Source organism: Mirounga leonina, unplaced genomic scaffold (genome assembly GCF_011800145.1).
Source record: "Mirounga leonina isolate KUSES-001 unplaced genomic scaffold, KU_Mleo_1.0 Mir_99, whole genome shotgun sequence".
In the NCBI taxonomy this organism is placed as follows: domain Eukaryota; kingdom Metazoa; phylum Chordata; class Mammalia; order Carnivora; family Phocidae; genus Mirounga; species Mirounga leonina.
The window spans coordinates 4,355,447-4,381,327 of NW_023270971.1; the positions used below are offsets into that span (position 1 = coordinate 4,355,447).

The following is a 25,881-nucleotide window of genomic DNA, read 5'->3' on the forward strand; positions in this document are numbered from 1 at the left end:
TATATATATATATATATATATATATATATATATATATATATATATATCCGCATTCAATACTCAAAGCCATTTGGGGAGGTAAATATTATTTCTATGTTACAGATGAGGAAATCAAAACACCCAGAGCTTAATCTGTATACTTAAAGTCATACAATCAACAATTATTAAAAGCAAGACTTCCAAATAAGACCTTCTGGACGCAATGCCCCTATTAACTACTACATTATATTCCTTCCCAAACAGATGTAAAAGTCAAAATTTTAGGGAACCATGCAATGTCATTTATTATTAGCTTATTATCTTTGCAGATTCTCTGTTTCAGAATGTACTGAAATAAACCCATCAAGCAAAAGACTGGTGGAAGAGTCCACTGCCTTCCTTCAGGTTTTCATGCATATGCCCTCTAGTCCAACAGACAAAAAGCAGCTAATTGGACAATTGTGTTTGGGCAATCCAGTTTACAATCTAATGTCAGCAACCCATAGCAGAGACTTTTGACTGATCATTAATAATAATTACAATCACAATAACAATGACATGCACTGCATTTTAGAACAGACTTTCATGTAGGTGATGCCAGTTCTGTAAATTCTATTGTGGTTAGCAGTAGGTCCCACTTGACAAGGCATGAAACTAAGGCTCTGGGATGGTCTCTGTATTTTTTGACAACTATTTTTCCAGTTCTCTCCCTTCTGGTCTTCAAGGGACAAGATAAGATCACACTGTAACCTCTCTGGTTGAGCCAGGTCACTTGATGCTGAGAGAATGTGACAGTAGTGTCACTTCTGAGGGGAACATATAATGGCTGAAAATGGAAATTCTCAAGAACACATCTTCACTTCACCTTGACAATGAACGATATTCCCAAACTACTCAGCCCACTTGGGATCCATTGAAGGCAATATGGCACCATCTGCTGACAACTGTATGTGGATAGCTTGAGTAAAAAACAAACATATATTAAATGTGGATAGCTTGAGTAAAAAACAAACATATATTAAGTCACAGAAATCTTTAGGTTATATGTTAGCACAGCATAAACAGGTCTCTCTGACTGATACAGGCTCATGGCCCATAAATGACTTACCAAGGTCACACAGCTAGAAAGTGTCAATGCCTTCTCCAAGTCTCATAAACGCTAAGGTCACTGTTCCTCCCACCAGGTCCCAGCTTGCTTCCTATGTCAATTGCTTCAAAAAGAAACAGTATTTCCCCAGGAGGCAGAATATAAACCTAAGTGTGATCTATCCAATCTGAATCTAATATTCTTTATTTGGTGAAAAAAAAGTTTGATATTTTTACTTATTTCATAACTAGGCCAAGCAGTCGGTAGTTAATCTCTTCTACTACTTGAAGTTGAGAATTCTAAATAACAGTCCCCACCTCTGGTGCAAGCAGAAAGTACTTCTCACCTCAAATAATCAATTTCTCGGTCAGATAATAAGTAGCAATTAAGTGACGAGAACCGCAACACCACCCAGGGTGTGACATTGTGCCTTGAGAACCTCTCAGAGCCAACACTGACTCTCGATGACCTCACAGGAAAGGTGGAGGAACCAAGGACTGGCATATAAACCTAAGCCCTTTCCTAGGGTATGGTTGATGTAGCTGGTGTGACAGCCCCGAGAGCCTCTACATCACAGCTGTCTCCACCATGAAGATCATCGGGGGGCTCCTTCTGCTCTGCACAATGACTCATTTCTTCAGCAACTCGGGTGAGTTAAGGGCAGAGAGTGGCCTGTGTAGCCAGTAAGCTTGTCTTCCCAAATAACCCCTTCTCAGGATTGGAGGAAAATGTCTGGGCATGTGGATTTAAAGTGTACTGGCTTATAATACAAACAGCCCTGGCCTGGGAAGGGAGACTCTTACGTACCAACAGGTGTTGGGGGAAGGTGGTTGGGTCCAGTGTTTTCCCTTTCAAGGATTTTTATTTTCATCCATGGAGCCATAGGAAAAAAAAGAACTAATTTCTTCATAAGTCTACCATTCCATAAGGACACTGGAAGTGGCTGGTGTTATTAGATACTATTCCTCAGGGCAAGGACACAGAAAAACTTGGATGCCTCTCCAAATCAATCCAGGGGGACTGAAATAAAACACAATTCTCCAAAGCCCAGCAGTCAACAATTAGACTTTTATATGGTGAAAATTATTTAAATAAATTAAGAGTCTAACACCTTAAGAACATTCCATTCCATTTCTTTGTATCAGTTCAGAGGGGAGAATATCAAAGATGGTGGAACTGCAGGTTCTTAGGAGGGGTGACTGCAATGCTTTCTATTGCTATCTGATTTTGAATCATTATCAAAGACATGATAAACTCCAGAAAATGACCCATGTCAATAAAGGGAGGAAACCAGTTAATTCTCCTACCTGAATAAAGGGCTTACCTTATTGGCCATTTGGCTTCTTCAGCAAACTGCTGGAGTTTTATATAAGAACAGAGTGTGTGCTAAGATTCGTCACCAGAGCAAATACAGAGTCTCAATCCATAGGCCCAAATTAACATTAATTCATGAGACTTTAAGACTTTGCTTTATTTTTAACATTTCCATCTGTAACTCTCTTTCAGAAGCTGCTAGTCTGCCTTTAACAACAGTGAGTATATTGAATTACATTTTAATTTCAATTCCTATTGACTGTCATTTAGTCAACAAAAGGTTTTGAAATATATATGTAGAATTAATTCAGCATGTTTGGGGAGGGGGCAAAGGAGGAGGCGGGCACAGATAAAAAAATCTCCTCTTCTTTCCAGAAGGCAGTTGAAGAAATATGACGCATAAGCCTGAATTTCACCCATCTATAAATAGGTGTAACGGTAGAACCTACCCTATTCAGTTGTTATGAATATTAAACAAAAAAAAATCATGTATAATTTAAGCTTAAAGGCTAGCATGGAAATGCTCAGGAATTATTAACAGCGTATGCTAGTAGTAACAGAGGTGGGGACAGCGGTACTAGTATTTGTCATGGTGATAATATTAGTAATAGAAGCAGCATCAGAATATCTGACCTGGGACTCCTAGGATGGTATTTTGCTTCCTGCCCAACAGAGGCCAGCACAGCTTAGGGCATTCTCTTGTGTCCGTAGCAGGTGGACTGCAGCATTTATAAGAAGTACCCAGTGGTGGCCATCCCCTGCCCCATCACATACCTGCCCGTTTGTGGTTCTGACTACATCACCTATGGGAATGAATGCCACCTATGCATTGAGAACTTGTGAGTACCTCGTGGGAAGAAAAAAGAAGTCACAGCCAGTGTCCTCCACTGCAAACCTCTCCTCTATGAGCTTGTTTCACTCTCCATAAGCTGCGCTGATTCCCACCCAGAAGCAGCTGGTAGAGAGAGAAAACCATCTGTCTCACAGTCAGGCGAGGTTTGGGCCACCTGCTCTGCCAGCTTAAACTAGTTCCATCCATCACCCAACTGCCAATTCCTGTCTCAATTGAGGGAATCCAGTAAGACTAGGAGCCCAGAGGTTCTATAGAGGCAAGGGGGCTAAGGGGATCATCTGGGGGTGATCTCCAACCCCCAAAGTTCAGCTTTTGGCTATTTTAGGTAGTGGAGTTCTACACAGTATCTTGTTAGAAGAAAAGATCTTGACCCCCATAATAAAAAATCATTGAAAACCACTATCCTACATGATTTCTAAGAGAAGTGAGGCCATACTGCTTGATTCTTAGACAAACTGTGGATAGAGCGCCTTCATCCTTCTCAAATTCCTAGGGGCTCTAAATAACTGTAACCTTATGGGGGAAGAGGAGAAGGCTACCACAAAAATTGTTTTCTCTTATCTAAAAGAGGGAGATGCAAGCTGTCAGTGCTTAGACCTGGGCATGTTTTGCTTAAGTATTTTTGTTTGGCCTGTGAACTATTTCTGAAGGCAATATAACTAGGTACTTGTCACTTCTTTAATACAGAACAGGCACCTTAGCATTTCTTACCTTACACTAAGTCCACTTCGTTCATTATTAAGTCTCCCTTAGACCACTGGATTTTGGCTACCCATCTTCGGTCTTGTATTTTTCATCTTTGTGATTATTTAAACAAGTTAGAATATCAGTTTAGGCCCTGAGCTCAGAAGGATATGTCTGCATCTTTATTTCTATTCAGGAACAGGGAAAATTCACAAAAGGGAAGATTCTCTAACATGCACACCCATTGGGCTCTTGGCCTAGAAGCTGGCTTGTGTTCAAGGACACTGAAAGGGACATGTGGTGGCAGTTCTCACTAACGCATGACCCAGCTTCATCACAGGCCTTGCTGGCCAGGAAAGACTGAGGGGCGGGCCACCTCAGCTTCCCATGTCCTCCTCCATTGTTATTGTAGGATATTGGCTGATGGGCCCCGGTTCTGGGATCAGTGGAGGCAGTAGGTATGGTGGAAATATCACTGGACTAGGGAGACTCTGCTTCTGTCTCTGTCAGAAACTGCCTGTGGCAAGGACCTTCCTTTTCAGGGATTCAGTTTCTTCATCTATAACATTAAACTCTGCCTCATAATTTCTATAGTTCCTTTTGGCTCTGACATATAACATTTCCTCTTGTTTAATGAATCTTGTTATGTGTTTTCTCATAGGAAAAGTAATGGAAAAGTTCAGCTTCTTCATGAAGGAAGATGTTAACTTCTCCACAGACATGGGTACAGAGCGATGGTATCTTCACGGTCATTGTCATCATCCCTGGGCTCTGACTGCCTTTTCCCTCATCTTGGCCAGTGCTCTGGTAGGGGCAGAGACAGATTCAGAGTCATCTTTGTTGAGTGGAGAAAGTTGTTGTGGTCTTCCTCAAACTCATGCCTCACTGACTTCGGGCTTCTTTTTGTACCTCAATAAAAGAATCTCCCCAGAGAGTTTATCTTTACTTCTGCTTGTATTTGTTTCTTAGATTGGGATGTAATATCTCAGTTTAAAAATAAAACTGAGGGATATATAAATCTTCTTTATGAGAAAGTTTTGTATGAAGAATGCCAAGTAACTTCCAAGAGACACACACACACACACACATCAGTGAACACCTTACCCTCTCCTGGGGTCTTTACTTTCCTTAATCAGTACCTGCCACTGGGAACTAGTCTATGGACCATACTGGTCCTTTATATTAGTCTCTTTTCCAAAGTTCCTTAGAGGGGCACCTCCTTCATTATAAGAAGTCAACCCTGGGGGGAAGATTTTCCTGCCCATTTCTTTCCATGAGCATTCCATAATTTCCTCCTTTCTTATCTCTCACCTTGCTAACCTCCTGCTGGAGCCTTAATAGAACATCTCTGGCACTGACTACTACATTGCTTGGTCTAACACTTGCCTTCCATAATTGTAAAATGTAGATACCACTATGTACCAAGACAACATTGACCGTACTGGCAAACTGTACATTTGTTTTAAATACAGAGACCTCTAATTCATTCTTAGTGATGAAGCTGGAGTTCCTTCTATAGATGATGCTTATGTGACCACAACACTTTGAGGAAGTCTTCAGTGATAGGCATAGCTCACAAGAAATTAGTGACCCAGATTAGGCCTTGGTATATTTTCATGGTCCTCATTTTCTCCTCCCCATGTTCACTTCTTCCCTCACTTGCTCCAGAACTGTTCTTGGCCCAGAGATTGAAAGAGGATAGTCCTGCCCACCTACAGGCTTCCCTAAAGATACAAGGAAGTCTGTGGAAACCTTATCTCCTCATAGACTCAAGAAGAGAAAGGGAGGGGTGCCTGGGTGGTTCAGTTGGTTAAGCGTCTGCCTTTGGCTCAGGTCATGATCCCAGGGTCCTGGGACCAAACCCTGCATCGGGCTTTCTGCTCAGTGGGGAGCCTGTTTCTCCCTCTCTCCCCCACTCGTGCTCTTTCTCTCTCACTCTCTCTCTATCTCAGATAAAACAATAAAATCTAAAAAAAAAAAAAAAGAAGAGAGAGGGAATCCATAGTTATGGTAACTCCATAAAAGTCATATGAAAAGGCTTATAAACAATTGGATCATGCCTGCATTTATATTCTACTGCTAAAGTGTTATATAATCATATAAGTACAGACTCTGTCCCCATGATCAAGATGCACCTAACATGGTCTGGATGATTGGGATAAAATATGGGTCTGAATCAGAGTCAAATTCAAAGTCAAGTTCAAAGTCAAGGTCAAGCCAGATCATGGTCAAGTCAACTATGGAAACTGTGAAGAAGAGCAAGGATAGGGAAGTATCTTGGACAAACAAAGCTGCTGAAGTAAAAGTAGCAGATAGGGAGAAGTTGTGATCTGAACAGGGCCTAGAATAGGTGGTCAAATGGTCTTGCTGGCTTAGCCCTCTTCAGTTGCTTGCCACCTTCAGCAGCTCTCACTTCTGGGTTCCAAGCTCCCACCCCTCCTGGTGTGATCCTCTCCTGAGCTGCTCACACCTGCTTGTGTATGTGGAGCATCCCCACGCCTGAGTTGCCCACAACCCCACAGGTTTCTCAGTCTGCTGTACTCTTCTCATCATGCCAATTCCTCCCACCTTCTTAGATCTTCAGCTTCTCTTGTCTTTCCTTTTCTTGGTCTTGATCTACTCCTGCACCTGACACTGTTTGCCCTGTCTTAAACAAACACCTGCATTTTCCCAGTGCTCCTCACTAATCTTTCTTATATATCTTCAGTTGTTTATACCTTCTTAGGAGTCTGATTTCCATATTGCTCCACTTGCTCACCCCTCTCTCCCCTACTGCCTTCAAACTTTTGGCTACCTCAGTCCTTCTCATTCTTCCTCTGATCTCACTCACATCTCCTCAGAAGAACTGAATCCTCAGAAGCTCATTTCTTTGTACAAAAAAGCTCTCTTTCTCCAGGTAGTTGGACTGTGATAAAGGCCATGGCATGGGCATACCCCTACACTGTGAGCCCATCCTCACCCCCAAGTATGGTACAGATGGAAAAACCTACAAAATCCCTGGCAACTGTGCATGAAGATCAGGGAAAGATATCAATGGAAACATGATACAAAATGTGAGCAAAATACACACCTATATAAGAATTCCTGATCATCATGGATGAAAAAGACCCAGTAAACAGCCTCTTTTTATGGATAGAAACTCTGAACTCCCCAAATTGGAAATGCCTCATTGCTCATATGGAAGACGAGGACAAGAACCCAGATCTGCTCCTCCCAATCCAGGGCCCAAAAAAGTGTTTTCAGAATTTCATCCATCATATCTCAATATCCTTGGGAATCAAACTCTTTCTACTATGAAATGACCCAGTACATAACATCTGTAAAACACTTAGAGTTCACAAAAGACTTTCATATTCCTGTCTCATTTAATCCTCACACAGCATCCATCATAAGGTAGACATGATCAGCCTAGCTCCTCAGGTGAGACAAAAGAAGCTCCCAGAGGGAAATAATGGGCAGAATTGCAGAACTGTAAATGGTGGATGGTTCTGTTGGCGCTGAGTCTAGCTAGCGTTGGTTCTACACACCACACTGCATAAAGACAATGAGGAAACATCTGGCTTCATTGCAGACCTGAGCAGCCTCAGGTCTTTGGTCCATATTGTATTCAGAGCCCAATACTAGCTGTTGATGACATTTCTCCTTTTCTTCCAACACTCACCACAACTCACCGCCTTAAAGAAGATTTCTAATTTTAGTATATGTGCTGCCGAAGCGAGCACTTAAAGAAGATTTCTGATCTTTCTGAAATTGAAGTCTAGATTTGGCCCACAATTGATACATTCCCAGAATCCTTTTAAAATTTATAAATGATGTTTAAAAATAGTTATTGCTCTTCAAATTTTGGAATTAACCTGTGGTTAAACTGTAGAAGAATTAATTATGGCATACAGAACAGAATGTGCATATTTTTAATGTCTTAAATGTAAAAATAAACATAGAGGTGACAAATCTTTAGAGAGAAAAGTTGACTGAGGGAAGTGTATGGAGGCATGTAAGTTTCTTGTAGGATTATGAGATGTTGCCTAAGGATGAGAATAATAGAAAGTGACCAAGATATATTATTTAAAGTTATAAAGGTAGTGTGCAGAATTTTTGAAAAGTCATGATATACTCATCAAAAATTGGGAAGAACTAAAGGTTGTAAGGTAATACAAATTAACGACTTTCCTTCATAGATGGTAGTCAATAAATAATAAGATATACTTATACCTCTATTTCTTGATTTCTTAAATATTGAGAATTGTGACAGTAACAACCTTAGAATAGAAATGGTTGAAATTAGCTCCCACCGAAGTGATATTGGCAATGAAGATTTTTGGTTTTCATCATAAGCTTTTAACATCAGTGGAATTTATATACATATTTCTTACTATGGCATATCTATTAATATCTTTTCTTTTCCTTTTTCCCTGCCAGGGAAAGTAAATCTTTGCCACAGGGAAACTGTTAAATCACTATAAATGTAAGTGTAAAGTAGGTTTATTTTTAAATTGTTACCTCTCCAAGTTTAGGCCTTGAAGAAAAAAAAGACTTTATTAAGTTTTACTCACTTCTCTATGTATTCATCAGCACTTACTTCCCTGAGGTCTTTGGCATATTCATCATCATTGTCTTCTTTATAAAACTCCACCAAGCAGCTCAAGAGAACACAACAAAACTTGGAACAGGAGACTTGTATGCTTATGCCAACTTGAACATCACCAGGTGTGTAGCTGTAGGTTGGTCATTTACATGTGCAATATCTCTTTGCTTACCGACAAAATCAAATCCCTAATTTAACCTGTATATTGTCAGAGTCAGATGATATATGCATGTGAACATGCTTTATAAACTGTAAAGTCCTACGGAAATGAAAGAGTTGATTAGGATCTGTATGTCCATACTTCTCCAACATTTACCCAGGCCTGAACACATAGACTACATTTTTGTAAATGTGTTTGGTGTGTTGAAGTAAAGGCCCATGATCAGTAAATGTGGGGTTTTTTTCTTGGTTTGAGAAATGGGAATATTTTAGTTCCTTAGAAATTGATACTAGAAAGTGAAAAGGCAAAAGTATAATTTGAACATGTAAGATTACATGAATTTACTTATATAGTTTGCCCTATTTGAACATGGCCTCACTTAATACCATGAGTAAAACTGTGATGAAAAATGAGATATTCAAATAATCTCAAGGGATCTCATCACAAAATATTTACTAATTTGGAAGGAGAAAGAGTAACAGTAGAGTAGAGAAACATTGCAGACACTAACTGGCACAAGTGGTCAAAGTTAGCATAGTTAGTGATGGGGCAAATCAACATCATGGATACTATCTCAAAGTATACAACGTGAAGAATATGGAGTATCTTCTGTATTTCCCTGCCAAAAATGCACAACCTGAATATAGCCACTAGGAAACATGAGACAAACTCAAATTCAGAAACCTTCTATAAAATAACTCATCTACAACTTTCAAAAACCAAGAACAGGCCTTTTAAATATTCTGCATTGAAAGAGACTAAAGAACATGATATTGCATGATTCTGAATGGATCTTTTATTATTGTCATTGTTGTTTGTTGAGAAATATTTCACATACCATAAAACTCAGGGTTTTATTATTTTTTAATTTTTAATTGAATTATAATTAACACACAGCATTATATTAGTTACAAAAATTCTTTTTAAAATGTAAAACTCTAGTCTGCTCACAAAATTGTGCAACCAGCACCACTATTTGATTTCAATACCTTTGATAACTCCAAAAAGAAACTCCAAACTGACTGGCAGTCACTCTTATTCCCCCATCTTTCTAGCAATGTATGAGGGTTCCATTTTCTCCACATCCTTGACATCTTGTCTTTTATTTTATTTTTTTTAGCTATCCTAATGGATGTGAAATGGTACTCATTTTGGCTTTGATTTGCATTTCTTTAATAACTAATGATGATGAGCATATTTTAATGGCTTTATTGGCCATTTGTATATATCCTTTGGAAAAATGTTTATTTAAACCCGTTGCTCATTTTTTAGCTAGATTATTTGTCTGGTTATTGTTGAACTGCATATATTCTGTTTAGCTTTATATATTCTGAATATTTTTTTTCCTTTATCAGATCTATGATTTGCAAATATTTTCTCCCATTCTGTGGGCTGTCCTATCAAGCACAAAATTTGGATTTTGACAAAATCCAATTTATCTATTTTCCCTTTTGTTTATTATATTTTTAGTGTCGTATCTAAGAAACCACTGCCCATTCAAAGGTTTATGCCTGTTTTCTTCTAAGACCCGTATACTTACAACTATTACATTAACTCTTTCATCCATTTTGAGTTAATTTCTGTTAGAGTTTTTTATACAATCTGATTGGATTGGATCATCCTGTTATAAAGGCATTATTGACACAAATGGCAAAATGGAGTCTTGAGGTGAAGAGTACATGACAAGTTCTTTGTTCTAGTCTTGCAACAATTATTTCAAAACAAAAAGTTAAAATTCAAAAATGTGTTCTTCCTAATTGTTATGCAAAACAGGTACTAGTAATTTGATAGAACTGTTTCTCCAAGAAAGCAAAGTAAGGGCACAGAAGTGACTTCAGAATGGGAAATAGCAAGAGAATATGGGAAGGATATGCCACACAGGCTGAGTTCTTAAGTAAATTCCCAAATAAACCATAAGGTTCTCCCCACCTCCCCTTTCCCCACCAATACATGCTGAAAATAGTTCAGAATTCCTTAGGAGGAAAAAAAAAAAAAAACAACCCTCAATTCACAGTGACATTTTAAGCTGCTGCTTCTGCTCTGCCTCTTCTTCTTCCCCTACCTATCCCATTACCCTTTGCTTTCCTCCTCCTCCTTCTCTTCCTCCTCCTCCTCTTCTTCTTGTTCTTCTTGTTCTTGTTCTTCTTCTTCTTGTTGTTCTTCTTCCTTTTCTCAGTGTAACTCAGGGTTGCCTAAAAGGTCTAGCTTATTAGCAGGAAAGGACTGCCATTGTGTGGAAAGACATTTCTGAAGAGCTCAAGGGACTTTGTGTCAAAGTTTTCCTGATTCCCAGATCCTGCAACATTTCCCCTCCAGAGGTGACCACTTAACCCATGCATGCACATCAATGGCTCCTAAACTCTGGCCAGTCTTCCTCAGAAGTGGAAGAGGTTTTAGCAATTATAGCCTCAGCCAGCCCAGCCCTCTGACACCCTCCAGAGAATAACCTCTATATTAGTTCTCCTCTAATCTTGTATCTAAAATCTTGAGATTCAGTTCTTCTTGGGCTTCAATTCAGGTGACTGCTTTATTCCCTGAACTAGAGAATCTCCTTTATGGCCCTGGAACTCTGTGTGAACTTGCTCCTTCTAAATCATCCTGTTTTTCTGCATTCTCCCTTTTGCATTCACACTCTTATAACCAGCCAGGCTGAGGCTCTGATCCAGATAAGCTCTCCCTCAAGTAGTACTTTCCTCACTGAACCCCTATGGACCCACCTGCTGGAGTTGCTCTCTGAGGGTGGAATTTGGGAACTTCTCTCCTAGACTAGAGATCTTCAAATTATCCTGTGGACCCCTAGGGACTCCATGAGTGTGACTCAAGGGCCATTATGGGAAGATAGGGACAAGGAAGCCAAGCTGCCACAGTCCTTCAAGTAATGGAGAACGTCTGTTGTCTGTTTAGTGTATTATGCTTCTATACAACATTTTTCAGTTCCACTATGCTCTCTTGTGATCTTGGACAACTTCTCTATTTTCTTTGTGCCTCTCCTCCTTTATTTGTAAAGTCATTGATAGTAATAGTATTTATCTAACATAGTTTTAAAATTTAAATAAGTTAATAGCCATATAACAATTCCAAAACTACCTGACACATAATTAGTGCTCAGTAAATATTATTATTGATATTGCTATTATCATTAAACAAAGTATTTTGCTGTTAAAAAGGAAAAGTTTAAAAATGTTGATAGAGGCCATTCAATAAAGGAATCACCTCTGCAGAGTCCCTGAGAAGTATTCATTTGACCTCCAATGAGACACTTAAAAGGATAAGATTCTCATTACCTCTAGTCATTATCAAACATTACTGATCATCATAAAGTTCCTTTTGTGATCACATGCCAGTATGTATTATTTCCAATATGGCCACAAAGATACACCATTTGCTTATTTTAAGATACTTCTTAAGTGCTTTCTGAGTCTTTTCTTCAGACCACAGTCACTGTCATTGTCTTCACTATCATGATCATTATCATTAAATACCAAAATTTGTTAAGAGCTTACTATATTCCAGACCCTGGACAAGAACTTTACAAATACAATCTCATTTGAAACTTACAACAAGCTTATGATGATTGTGCCATTAACTTTATTTTGTAAGCTTGTTAAAGTATTTGACACTTGTTAAAATGGTAAGGAAAGTGTCACTCAAGGTATAATCTTGAAAGCTCCTATTGCAATAGGAGAGAGAGATTGGGCTCAAGTCTGCATAAAACAAGTGGGGATTTTTAGCCAAGGAGCAAGTTGAGGGGGTCAGGAGATGGAAAATTATTAATGAGAGTTACCAAGAATAGGAAGATTCTTGCTAAAGGCTGGCCAAGGACTTATATATTAAAAGTGGGGAATGAAGAACTTGATCAGATATCAAGAGTGATCAGATATCAATGGTAGGGAGATGACTTATCAGGATTCTATGCCAAGACTGAAAGGGGCAGGCCAAAGACAAGAGATGGAGGGGAGGTGGGGAGCAAGGTTAAGGCCGAATCAAGAAAAGGACTCAGAGCAGCCTAACTACAGTTCGGTCAAGAACAAAGTCCTTGTCAAGCTATAATGAAGACAGTGGCAAAGTTTCTCATTATTCATGGTATGCCCAAGTTGTAATATAGTTTCTAAGAGTAAATGCTCATTAATATTTACTGAATGATTAAATGAACATTAAGAAACCAAGGCTACTAAGAGTTCAATAACTTACACCAAGTCATGTAGGGAATGGTGAAGCTGGCAATGAATTCAGCTCTGCAAGACGCTTAGAGTTTCAACTCTCAGTAATATAATGATGCCCGCCCCCCAGACCAGCACAGGTTCCAGCTGTCTTTATCCTTTTGAAGGGAAACAGTTGTGAGTTTCAGTGTCTCAGTCTTTGGCACTACTTCCACTAGTGGTATATACAGTGTCTTCCAACTCTGTCTACCCAAACTGCAAGAGCTGCTTTCAAGGTCTTCTCAGAGAGTCATTGTATTCAAAATTGGCACATTCCAAAATAGGTGTCCTTGTAGTCTTTTTTTTTTTTTTTTAAAGATTTTATTTATTTATTCAACAGAGAGAGAGAGACAGCGAGAGAGGGAACACAAGCAGGGGGAGTGGGAAAGGGAGAAGCAGGCTTCCCGCCGAGCAGGGAGCCCAATGCAGAGCTCGATCCCAGGACCCTGGGATCACGACCCAAGCTGAAGGCAGACGCTTAACGACTGAGCCACCCAGGTGCCCCATCCTTGTAGTCTTTATCAGAGATTTTAAATGAAACATGGTTTGATAAAGCACAATTAAACCTATTTAAACCATGGCCAAATGATTGGTGAGCTTGTCTGTTAAAAATGATTGTATTAGTGTAAGATGTCACTGGCCTCATATGTAACCATGGCCCAGGGCAAAGTCAACATCTCATTCTTGAATCATCAGGCTGTGTTTTCAGGACTAGAGAATCATGGCCAAAGCTTTAGGGACAGTCCAGCCACTGCAGACAACAAATCCACTACTGGCTAAGATGGTCACATAGCTCTTTATTATTGCCCTTCAGTAGTCCCTTCTCCCAAGTGCCCTTGATAAAGAAGCTTCCACCAGAGATCTGGCAGGTAAATGAGGTGTGACTGCTCACCAGCTCCACCCACTGTTCCATCTCCTCAAATTTAGATTTTTGGGAAAATTATCCCCCCTGCTAAATAAAGAGCATCAATCATTGCTTGTTTCTGCTGAATCAAGACTTGGGTGTTGAGGCACCTGGGTGGCTCAGCCTGTTAAGCATCCGACTCTTGATTTTGGCTCAGGTCATGATCTTGGGGTCATGGGATTAAGCCCCACGATGGGCTCCATGCTGGGTATGGAGCCTGCTTGAGATTCTCTCTCTCCTTGTCCGTCTGCCCTTCTCCCCCCGCAAAAAAAGACTTGGGTGTTGATACATTTTCTCTATACCCAGTCTGGAGTCTCATCTGGCAACATTTCCTATTTGGTCTCAGAGGAAAGAGGGGAAACTGGGAAAGTGTCCGAACTTCGAAAGCTGCCATGCTGATGAGTATTCCCGGAAGTAGTACAAAGACGAATATGTAATAAACCTGGTTGAAATTACTTAACTTCTCTGTCACTTCATTTTCTCATCTGTAACACAAAGAAAATGGTAATAACTATCCAATAGACTTGTTATGAAGATCCAATGGTATAACAGATGTGAAAGCACTCAAACTCTCAAGTATGTAAAGAAATAAGGAAATAACAACAGCTTTATTGGGTTCTATTATCTATTAAAATATCATGGGCAACTATTTGATTTCACAATAAAAGAATTCCCACACTAGCGAATGTTTCTGACCTCTTCCCATGATTCTGTTTCTGGAAATAGCTATTTCATAATCGAGGCAGGAACTCTTGACAATATATAAGGCAGGACCCAAGTGGACAGAGCAGACACCAGAAAGTCACTTGTTTTGCCACCATCTGACCGCACTTGGCCACTTCAGCAGCATGAAAGCAATAGCTTGTGCCCTGCTCTTGGCTCTGGCACTTATGACCATCTTCAGTAAGTATCTCCCTCATAACACCACCCCTATCCTGATACCAACAGCTCATGTCATCTTTTGCTCACAGCATTCTGGGATATACACAGCACGTAGATAATAAGGGAAGCTTTTTGAAATGCATTTTTTTTTTTTTTTGTCTCTACCAATAAATCGTTAAATGATACCATCTTTGGGGCTGAGTTGACCTAAATGGTCAGCTAAGGCCAAATTCTTACCCACATAAACATTTTGTATAACTTCTTTGGTAAGTGTACATCCAGACTCTGCTTTGACTTGATATCTCCATTTATGGGGACCTCATTTCTTTATAAAACTGTCCCATCAACTGAGGGTAGCAGAAGGGGAGGTGGGTAGGGGGATGGGATAACTGGGTGATGGGCATTAAGGAAGGCACGTGATATGACGAGCACTGGGTGTTATATGCAACTGATGAATCACTGAACACTACATCTTAAATGAATGATGTACTATATGTTGACTAATTGAGTTTAAATTTTTTAAAAAAATGTCCCATCCATTGTTTGGCAGCATGAGCTATTATTATTTTTGCACTGAGTTGAAATCTGCTTCCTAAGAATTTTCAACTGCTGGTCCAGCTTCTGCCATCTATTCCTACTACACAATAGCAGACATTCACTAGATACAAAACCACTTCTTTTTTTCAATATTTCCTAAACTCTGATTATGAGGTAGGAAAGAACAAAACTCATTATTATAGTAGCTTCTCCATGCTTTTGGCTATGCTCTCATCCCATCCAAAAAAGAAAAAAAAATTTATGTTGAGCTTCAACCTTTGCTATTATATTGATACACAGTTCTGAAGAGAGTCTTATATTTTTGATAGGCTGAGAGCTGAAACATAAATGAAAGACCTTTTTTTTTTTTTTTTTTAACAAGCTTAGGTTCTTCCAGAGTTTAATTTGGTTTCTCTTGTCTTTGTTTTTCTCACAGATGTAGAATGTGCTCCACACCCTCAACAGGTCAGTACATCCATCTTGATATAAAAGTCCTACTTCTATGTAATTTTAAAGCCGGTATCAACAAGGAAATATTTGCTACTGTACATTAATTAAATTGCTACATGTTTGACGATTTTTTTAAATATCAAAAGTGATTTTATTTAAAAAAACTATTAAGAGACCTTTCTGAAATGGACATAGTAGAACAAAGTGGTTAGATACCTAGCATCCGAGTTATAAAGTCCTGGGTTTGAATTCCAGCTCCTTGATCGTATGGCCATGGGCAACAATACTTGCCTCATAAGCTTATTGTGAGGGTTAAAAGTGTTTGAAGAGAGTAGAGCACAGTACCTGGCACCTAGTAAAACTCAAGAAGGACAAGTCATGATTCTTATAATTGTTAAATGGGTCACATACATCTTTGTTCTTTATCTTAGGGAATGAAGATTTTAATTTAACCTTCCCTTTATGACTCATATTAAGCAGTAACTATTGTTGAGAAAATCTAGGTGTGGTAGTAAAAACTTTAAACCAGGAGTCCAAGCTCAATGGCTTTTTAGCTGTATGCCTGCAGGGCCTAGGCAGCTCCTTTCACTTCTTTTGAGTCTTTCGTTTTACGTATTAAAGAGAATAAGAGGATGAAGAGTGTAAATTTTGGAGTCAGACAGTCCTGAGTCCAAGACATCCTTCATGATTTAGTAGCTGCTTGAGAATGAAAAAGGTTAATGAATATGAAGCCTTGGTAGTTTCTGGTCAAACTGCGCATATGACTAAGTCCCAACACTGGGGTTTGAGCAGGCAAGAAGTGAAATCATGCTGACATATACTCATCAAGGGGCACCATCATTCCCATTCTCCATTAGACTCCACTAGCTTCTGAGCTCCTTCTGCCATTTCATCATGCTTGCTAATCTTTGTGTTGCCAGCCGTCAGCTCAGCCCTAAAACTTAGAAGGTACATGGCATATGGCAAACCAAAGGAATGAATGGGTTAATTAATGGAACATAGCTGAAGGGGAAGATGAATTTAACCTGAAGTTTGGGTATGTTTCAGGCTACCCAAGTGGAGATATTAAACAATTAGTAAGACATCACATGTAGAACTCTGAGTCAGAAAAACTGGAAATGTAAAGTCTTCTGTATAGAGCTAGAGTTTGTGTAGTCCTGAACGTAAAGCCAAGGGATAAAACTATAGTATTTTTTCAGTATTTTCCATGTCATTAAGTGCTAAGCATTTTACACGTATCTTCTTGATTATATATTTTTTACTTTAACCTTACAATGTAGTTATTATCGCCCTTACTTTGCAGGTAAAGAAACCAAAGCTTAGAGAAGTAAAATGATGGTCCCAGGGTCATATAGTCAGGATTTGAAATCTGATGTATTTGACTTTTACTGTCCACACTCTTCAATTTGCTCATAAGTGAAAACCCCAGAAAACTCTGTCTTGGTGACTGCATACCTGCTCCTGCAGGGAGCTTCACATTGGCTTTGCTCCTAGCATTTACAACAGTGGTTGGTTCTCAACTACAATAGTAAAATACATGTGTCTGTCTATGCGCTGATGAAGTGTATAACACGTGCTTTGTGACCAATAATTAATGGTAAAAGTTGCTAATGATGTGCTAGTTCTTAAAATTATAGGAAGTATCCCTATAATACATCTCATACTTGCATTCAGATAGAACTTTTTAAGGGAAAGAGAGAAATAGCAGGATGTGTAGAAAACTAACATCAGGGGAATGATTACATCTGTGAATCTCATGTGTGTTTTTAAATTTAAATTCTTAATTTTTAGGTAAATTATTTGGTTACAAGCTACCATAAAGAAGTTTATCACTCATGATTTTATATCTGATGCAAGAAAACTTTATACTTGATCTATTGCAAAGGGGTTGGATGAGAACAATTAGAATAAGAAACAAATGATTTGAGAGCCCTCTAAACTTGCTTGGGAAATCCTAAGTCCTGGGAATAAAAATTTGGTTGAAGGCTTTTAATATGTATTTCCAGGTTGATTGCAGTAAATATAAAAAGTCACCACCAGGAAAAGACGGATTTTGTCATGCAATATATGCACCAATTTGTGGATCCGATGGCAAAACTTACCCCAATGATTGCTTCTTCTGTTTTGAAGTTCAGTAAGTATTGAAATATTTTTCTTTTCTATATTTAAGGTGTAATTAGGTGTTATGACAAATATACCTCAATTAGAAGAAGTGGTTTAGGACACAATGAATATGTAAATATGATGAATACATAGAATTTGGGGTCCCTAGTGTCTTTGGATCCGTGGGTGTTCTGACAGTAAGAGTAAATCAAAGAACCCTAGAATCTGTAAGTTGGAAGGAAATTTGAGGGTCATCTAGTTCAGCGTCCACCTACTAATCTATTGTTTGAATTCCCTCTACAAAAAACTCAAGTCATCCCACAGTGTGTGCTTCATTATTTCAAGGGACAAGGAACATCTCTCCTCCTAGGCATGCCAGGCCAGTCGTCTGTCAGAATGAACCATATCTATTGTTCAGTTTTAATAATTAAGTTTAGATGTGTTAGAGCCCCCTAATTATTGGCACAAAAGGGGATAATATCTAAAAATCCTAAAGAAATTTTTCTGTTTCAGAGTATGATTTATGTATTGAAGCTCTAATAAAAATTAAATTTGAAAATCAAATAGCCAAAAATAGCTTAAAGTTACAAAGTAATCATCTGAAAGATATATTAGTACCAGCTCAAAAAATATAAGATGGTGCATGATATACCAGAATGTATAGAAACATACAGATCCTTTTAAGTATTTTCAATACTTACATGAATGAAAACAAACACCTAATATAGGTGGCATATCGTTCTGGTTTGTTTTTTTATCAGAAAAAAATTACTTTTTTTTAGAAGATTTTATTTATTTGAGAGAGAGAGCGGGAACAGGAGGTGGGGGCACAGAGGGAAAGGGACAAGCAGACTCCCCACTGAGCATGGAGCCAGACACGGGGCTCGATTCCAGGACCCTAAGATCATGACCTGACCAGAAGGCAGATGCTTAACAGACTGAGTGATCCAGGCGCCCCCAGTCACTCCTTCCTTTTAAAAACATCAATGAGTGGATGGGCGCCTGGGGGGCTCAGTTGGTTAAGCGACTGCCTTCGGCTCAGGTCATGATCCTGGAGTCCCGGGATCGAGTCCCGCATCGGGCTCCCTGCTCAGCAGGGAGCCTGCTTCTCCCTCTGACCCTCCCCCCTCTCATGTGCTCTCTGTCTCTCTCATTCTCTCTGTCTCAGATAAATAAATAAAATCTTAAAAAAAAAAAAACATCAATGAGTGGATGGACTTGGGGATTCATTAGTGAATGCTAAATTAGTTCTGGATGCTAATAAAATGCCTATGGCCTCAGCAATTTTCATTTGTTGCTATTTTCTCTCCACAGAAAAACTGACAACAAACTTAAATTTGTACATTTTGGAAAGTGTTGAATCTATCTTGTGATTCCAGTTCACATGAAACACACTTCTTCTCCCATATAACCTACGCTGCATTGCCTAATCTTGTCACCATTATGTCTGGATTTCCTTGTAGAATAAAGTAGACCTACATGAAATAAACATGTCTGGCTCTTTTTATTTAGGAGTTGAATCCTCCAGATGTTTCACTTCTGGGTGATGTCTAATGGACCACCTTAGGGCCACATCCTGGGAGAAAAGGGTCAACAAAGACCAGTAGCTGGACCCAGAATATCAAAGGACCTGAATCTGATGCCTTTTTCTTTTCTAAATTTTTTTAAAAGATTTTATTTATTTATTTGACAGAGAGATAGGAAGAGCAGGAACACAAGCAGGGGGAGTGGAGAGGGAGAAGCAGGCTTCCCACTGAGCAGGGAGCCCAATGCGGGGCTCAGTCCCAGGACCTGGGATCATGACCTGAGCCGAAGGCAGACGCTTAACGACTGAGCCACCTAGGTGCCCCTCTGATGCCTTCTTCTTGCCCAGGCTAGGAAAACACCCCCTGTGCACAACTTAGTTCTTGTGTATTCCTGAAACATGAACAGAAAAAAACGGGAGCCTCCAAGTACAAGAATCAGGAAATACTGTTTTGCTAGATGTTTCATACATTTAAGACATGAAAGCTGCCCTAGACAGCTCTTTATTTTCTACTAGAATACGTGTTTGTAAAACGTGGCTGGTCAAACGTGCCCAGTAAAGCTGTGTAAATTCCCATGAATTAGTTGACATCTTTCATGAGTTTTTTCCCCCCTAAAGTATTTTTTTAATCTAAATTCAATTAGCCAACATATAGCACATCATTAGTTTTTGATGTAGTGTTCATTGATTCATTAGTCGCATATAACACCCAGTGCTCATCTCATCACGCGCCCTCCTTAATGCCCATCACCCGGTTACCCCATCTCCGCACCCACCTCCCTTTCTGCAACCCTCAGTTTGTTCCCCAGTCAAGAGTCTCTCATGATTTATCTCCCTCTCTGATTTCTTCTCATTCAGTTTTCCCTCCCTTCCCCTATGATCTTCTGCGTTATTTCTTATATTCCACATATGAGTGAAACCATATGATAATTCTTTCTCTGATTGACTTATCCCCCTAAAGTTTGATCTCAGATCTAGGACTTGAAACTTATCTGATCTCACTATTCATTACATTATATGTTTCAAAAAAACATATTATTATATGTTCCAAGATCATATTGTCTGTTCCAAAGAACAGAGAGGATGCCTTGCACATCTTTTTAATCCATTTGTGCACCTCTGCAATTAACATATATCTTTTAATGCCTACTTTGTGTCAATATCTGTGATAGGCTTTGGAGCATACAATGGTAAATAGAATAGACTTGATCTTGCCCTCTTGGAGCTTATATTCTATGGAAGAATTTGCCAGGCTTAGTATAGCATCTTGCACAGAACTGATATTATGCAAATGTTTATTAACATTGAGTCAAAATTAAGCAACATTTCAGTTGGATTATAGCAGCACATTATGCATGCATTTAATATATGAAAATCTAACTATATATTCTCTGCAAAGAGGGAGAAAGAGAAAATAGAGTCAAGTCCTTTTGAGCTGTGTTTTTGTCCACAAATCCATTAGAGATTCAGACACCAAGACTGACCACAAAATGACCTATGCTAATTTCCAAAGAATTCAAGTAGAGTGGTGTTCTCTGGGGTGGTTTATTTTCTTTTGTTTTCTCTTTCACTTTTTGTTGTTGCTGTTGTTTCCTGAATGATGCGAGACCATCACTAAGACTACTTAAAAGCACTCTTCAAAGAAACTTTTTTTTTTTAAGATTTTATTTATTTATTTGACAAAGCAAAAGAGGGAACACAAGCAGGGGGAGTGGGAGAGGGAGAAGAAGACTTGCTGCGGAGCAGGGAGCCCAATGCAGGGCTTGATCCCAGGACCCTGGGATCATGACCTGAGCCGAAGGCAGATGCTTAACAACTGAGCCACCCAGGTGCCCCAAAGAAACTTTTTAAATAAATGGAAAATACTGACTTAGACTTCATTTGTCTTTTCACCAAATATTAAATATCCACTCTTTGCTAGATGGTAGAAATATATCAATGAGCACACAAATATAACAATTTATCCTTCCTTCATGAAGCTTTAAGGTTACATAGGAAGAATGATATTAACAAAATATCAATCAAATATATATATAAATTACACTAACTAGGGCAATCAGGAAAGACCTCCCGAGGCCCTCCTGAGTTGATTTATAAGCAAAAACCAAAGGATGGGTAGAAGTCAGGCAAAGGAAAATGGAGGAAGCAGTGGAGATGGGTGGAAGGAGGAGGCAGTAGCCACGGGATTGAGAGGCGAGAAGCATCATTCCAAGCAAAGAGAGCAGCAGGAGACTGCAACATAACAAACCAGCACAGACGGTTATTGGCCAGTTCGTGTTTTTTAGCCACTCTTCCTCCCAAGGCTCCCTACTATCCATTGCCCACAATCCATTTCCAACTGTTTCCAGAGTGATAATTCTCAAACATAGATCTTATCTTGTCATCTCCCTGCTAAAATCACTCCAGTGAGTCTCACTGCCTGTAAGTCCATCAGTGCTGGCCACCTCTCTCTCCAGCCTCATCTCTCTCCATTCTACATTATAAATGGACTGGTCACCACTCTCAGAACCCTCCAGGCACTTTGCAGTTGTGCACATGCTGGTCCCTCTTCCTCCAATTTTCTTTCCCACTTCTCCATCTCACCAATTTCCGCTCATTAAAAAGATTCATCCCTAATGCTCTCTTCTCTAAAAAGCTCCTATGTATTCTCTAATGAGCGTCTCCTATGTATTCATTCATTCATGTAATCCTCCCAGATTATCAAGCATCATAGTATATTCTCATTAATTTGTTAGCATCTGTTTCTTTTGCTATACTGTGAGATCATAGCTGGCATGCTGCAGATATTTGATGAATGCATAATAAACTGAATTAAATTAAGATGAATTGAATTTGACTTCTATCAACAAGTAAGCAAGGAAAATGGTGTCTTATCCCAGATAACCCTGAAGTCAGATGTCACCTTCAGATCCAACTGTGGCACAAGACTATATGACATCTGTTTGCATTCTACACCAACCCAAACTCTGGAATGCATCTTCAAGTTCCCATAAAAAGAATCCACAGATATACAAATAAGAGAGAGCAATGGCTGCTTTTCCAGAGATCGTGGGGGAGTGACTTAAATGGTAGTCACCTTGCTCACCTACAGCCTAAAACTCCCCATTGCATTCCTATCCTCTACAGTCATCTCTTGCAACACCACCTTGCAAATCCTTGTCATTTGTAACATGAAAAGGAAATTGACATAAAATTTTAAAGATGCACAAATAAAATAAAAGAAAAACAATTAAATCCATTTGCTAAAATCTGTTGCCAGAACTGAAGCCTACTCACATTCTAAGGAATCTCATTCTGTTTCATTTTTAATTAGTTCTTCCTCATAGTTCAGCAAAGCAGGAGTCACTACTCCAGCCAATAAACCAGTCCTTCTGGAACAGGTAACTCCTGTCTCTCTGGGAGAACAAAGGGAAGCTGAAGCACTGACTTTGGAATTTCAATTGACAGTGATAGTACAGATCAAGGAAGTGGAAGACAGAGCTACAAAAACATTCCTTAGCAAAACCTATCTGCAGGGACACATCCTGAAAACTTTTCCGAATTTCTTAAGAAAAGGAACTCTGAACTGAAGTCAATTGAAGTTAAGCCTTTTATGAGTGCCTGCTGAAACGCTGCTGGAAAAGAACTACTGAGGTTGTGAAAGATGCCTCTGGGGAGCTCAGGAAACTACCCAATCGTTCCACTTGCCAGACTCCTGAGCGCTGACTTCCTGGGATGTGAGTCATTTAGTGCTCAAAAATAGGCTCTGTGGCTAAAACAACGAAGGCCAGGAGCAGCCCAGCCCTGTATGACTGACTCATCAAAGAGTAAGCCTGGCTTCTGGGTTTCATTCTTCTTCTGCCCCATTGTTCCTGAATTTCATTCCATAAGCCCAAGACCCCTGTTCTGACCAAGGCAGCTTCCCCAGCCTGAGGCCCTGTCTGTAACCTGTCCAGCAGCCCAGCCCTTTGGTCTTGCACTTCTAGCTTGTGCTCTTTGCTGCTCTTCTCTTCTCCACTCTACCTGGAGTCTAGTGGCAGGCACCCCAAAATATTGGCATACATCTGTTGTGCCAGTCGCATCCCTGGTTGTCCTGTCTCTGTTTGGGCTGCCTATCAGGGCTCCAGTTCTTTCTTGTTTATCTATGGGGCCCATGGATTGCCTGAACCACCATCTGTTTGCTGCCACACCCTTTAGATATTGCCGTGTCCTCCATGTCAGGTGAAATTATTTGTGAAGCCTCCGTAATATAATAGTTAAGATGGTGATCGTTTGGCAATATATACGATTATCGAATCTTTATGTTTAATATCTAAAACTAATATAATGTTATATGTCAATTATATCTCAATTTTTTAAAATTTCAAAAAGAGAAAGAAAAAAACCTTAAGGAAATTAAAAAAAAAAAAAAGGATATGGGGCTTTGGGAATAGAGAGCCCGGGGATTAAATCTAGATTTGCAACTTCTGAGTAACATTGAGTTACTGGTTGAACCTGAGTTTCAGTTCCTGCATTTTAAAGTGGGGACAACAACAGTTCCTTATAGACTGGTGTGAATCAACCTGTAATACAATACATAATACTGTGCTTGGCACATAATTAGCAAACAGTGAATGAATGATTTCGAAAACAGTAACAACAAAAATCTGTGGTCATCCTAACTTTGTCCTGTAAGCGCAACGGGTAGGCTCTGACTTTTCATTGTCTTTTCCCCAGTTCCACCCTAGCACAAGGCCACCCCTGCCTGACCCCTGCCTGACCGGCTCCTGAGAGAACACTATGGACCTCCTGTTAGAGCAGACCATCACTGTTACAGCCACAGAAGGCAGCAGAGTGGTTTGACTGCAATGAAAATATACTCCCACTGGTGACTTTGGGAAGTTTTTTAAGTTATTCTCATTTTTGGTTTAAAAAAAAAAAAAAAGAAAGGAGGAAAGAAAAAGAAAAAAATATGTGTCTTCTGGTTTGGAGTTCCCTGAGAACAGAGGATTGGATCCTATTTCTCTTTTTGTCTAGAATGGATATTGATTTGTTTCTCCACTGCCTGACATACAGTAGGCAGCCTGACATATATACGTAATTTTTAAACTGTCAGGGGAAAAAAAAATGAGAACAAACTTAGGTTGAATGTATTCAAAGTCATGTATTCAACATCCTAATGGCATTAAGAGTCCCACACTAAATTCTACATTGCCTGCGAATAACAAGAGAAAACAGTGTTATTTAGCAAAGGGCAGAGAGCAGAATAACAAAGTTAATTCCTCACAGCTGGAGATATGTTTCTAGCCTGTGGCTGCATGAGGGTCTTTGCCGGAGGAGAGGAAGATAGGGGAGCATTTGTGTTGCTATTGGCATTTAAATTGTACATGTGTATAATACAGACTCTCTTGTATATGTGACATATGACAAAATAGAGGAAAGAGAAGTAGATGGATAAGGAGAGAAGAAGTCGATGTTCTCTGGTATAAATTGGCTGTGAACTTGAGATTTGCTAAGTGCAAAGCATCAATATGTTTGCCTTTACGGCATTCTCTTCCTTCTCCAAGATCTAGAGGCCTCTTTGACATTGTTTTTCTCAAGGACAGACACTTATTCTTCTCCTGAAATAGTGCTACACGGAGAGGGAAACTAGCCCATATAGGGGTCCAGATCATAGAGGGAGAGATCCAGGGTGGGGTAGGGCATTATGTCACTCAACTGGCCGGAAAAGTTCCACTTTCTCATTGAAACCTCCCATGAAGAACAAAGCACAGAATCAAGCGCATCTTGTGACAGAAACCACTGTAAAAAAACAGGGACATCAAATATTGAACCAGCGATTCAGAGATTTCTGGATATCACAGATCAATTAAATTTCATTTTAAAATAATTATTTTTTGCAAAATAAAGTAAAAAACACACACAATAGAAATCCAAAACAAGGGGCGCCTGGGTGGCTCAGTTGTTAAGCGTCTGCCTTCAGCTCAGGTCATGATTTCAGGGTCCTGGGATGGAGCCCCTCATCGGGTTCCCTGCTCAGCAGGAAGCCTGCTTCTCCCTCTCCCACTCCCCCTGCTTGTGCTCTCTCTCTCACTGTGTCTCTCTCTGTCAAATAAATAAATAAAATCTTTAAAAAAAAAAATCCAAAACAAAAAAATCACCCACGATTTTCAGGAAACTTCTCATCATTTTATCCATACACCATGATACAGTTTCCATGTTGGCAGTAATATCATAAATGCAATTTTGTGTTCCATTTTCCTTAATGTTATGCCACAATAATATTTAATTTCTTCTTTTGTCTTTTTTTTCTTTCCTCCCTAATCTCTTGAAATAACCAGCATACACAGTAGCCTTAAAAAAAAGTAACCATTGGGAGACTAATATAGGGTTGCCATTTTTTATATAAAAACTTCAATAAAAATTAAAATCTACTTTCTTTTTTAATTTATTTACTTGAGAGATAGCGTGTGCATGGCGGGGGGAGGGGCAGAGGGAGAGGAAGATAGAATCTCAAGCAGACTCCCGGCTGAGGAGGGAGCCCAATGTAGGGCTTGATACCATATCCCTGAGATCAAGACCTGAGTGGAAATCAAGAGGCAGATGCCCAACTGACTAAGCCACCCAGGCACCCCTAATCTACTTTCATAATTACTTTATA

General features: G+C 39.4%; 2 protein-coding genes across 2 annotated transcripts; both read left to right on the top strand.

Annotated features, from left to right (window-relative positions):
* The first annotated feature begins 1,654 nt into the window (after positions 1–1,654).
* Positions 1,655–4,624, top strand: SPINK7 (serine peptidase inhibitor Kazal type 7). The gene is given in 3 exon segments (XM_034999500.1): positions 1,655–1,715; positions 3,054–3,219; positions 4,579–4,624. Coding segments are annotated over 3 exon segments (273 nt in total).
* Positions 4,625–14,493: 9,869 nt separating this feature from the next.
* SPINK9 (serine peptidase inhibitor Kazal type 9) lies at positions 14,494–19,220 on the top strand. The gene is made up of 4 exons (XM_034999498.1): positions 14,494–14,668; positions 15,621–15,649; positions 17,641–17,768; positions 19,052–19,220. Exons 1-4 carry the CDS (start codon positions 14,614–14,616, stop codon positions 19,095–19,097), a joined length of 258 nt encoding a protein of 85 aa, XP_034855389.1. The 5' UTR covers positions 14,494–14,613; the 3' UTR covers positions 19,098–19,220.
* Positions 19,221–25,881: the final 6,661 nt, after the last annotated feature.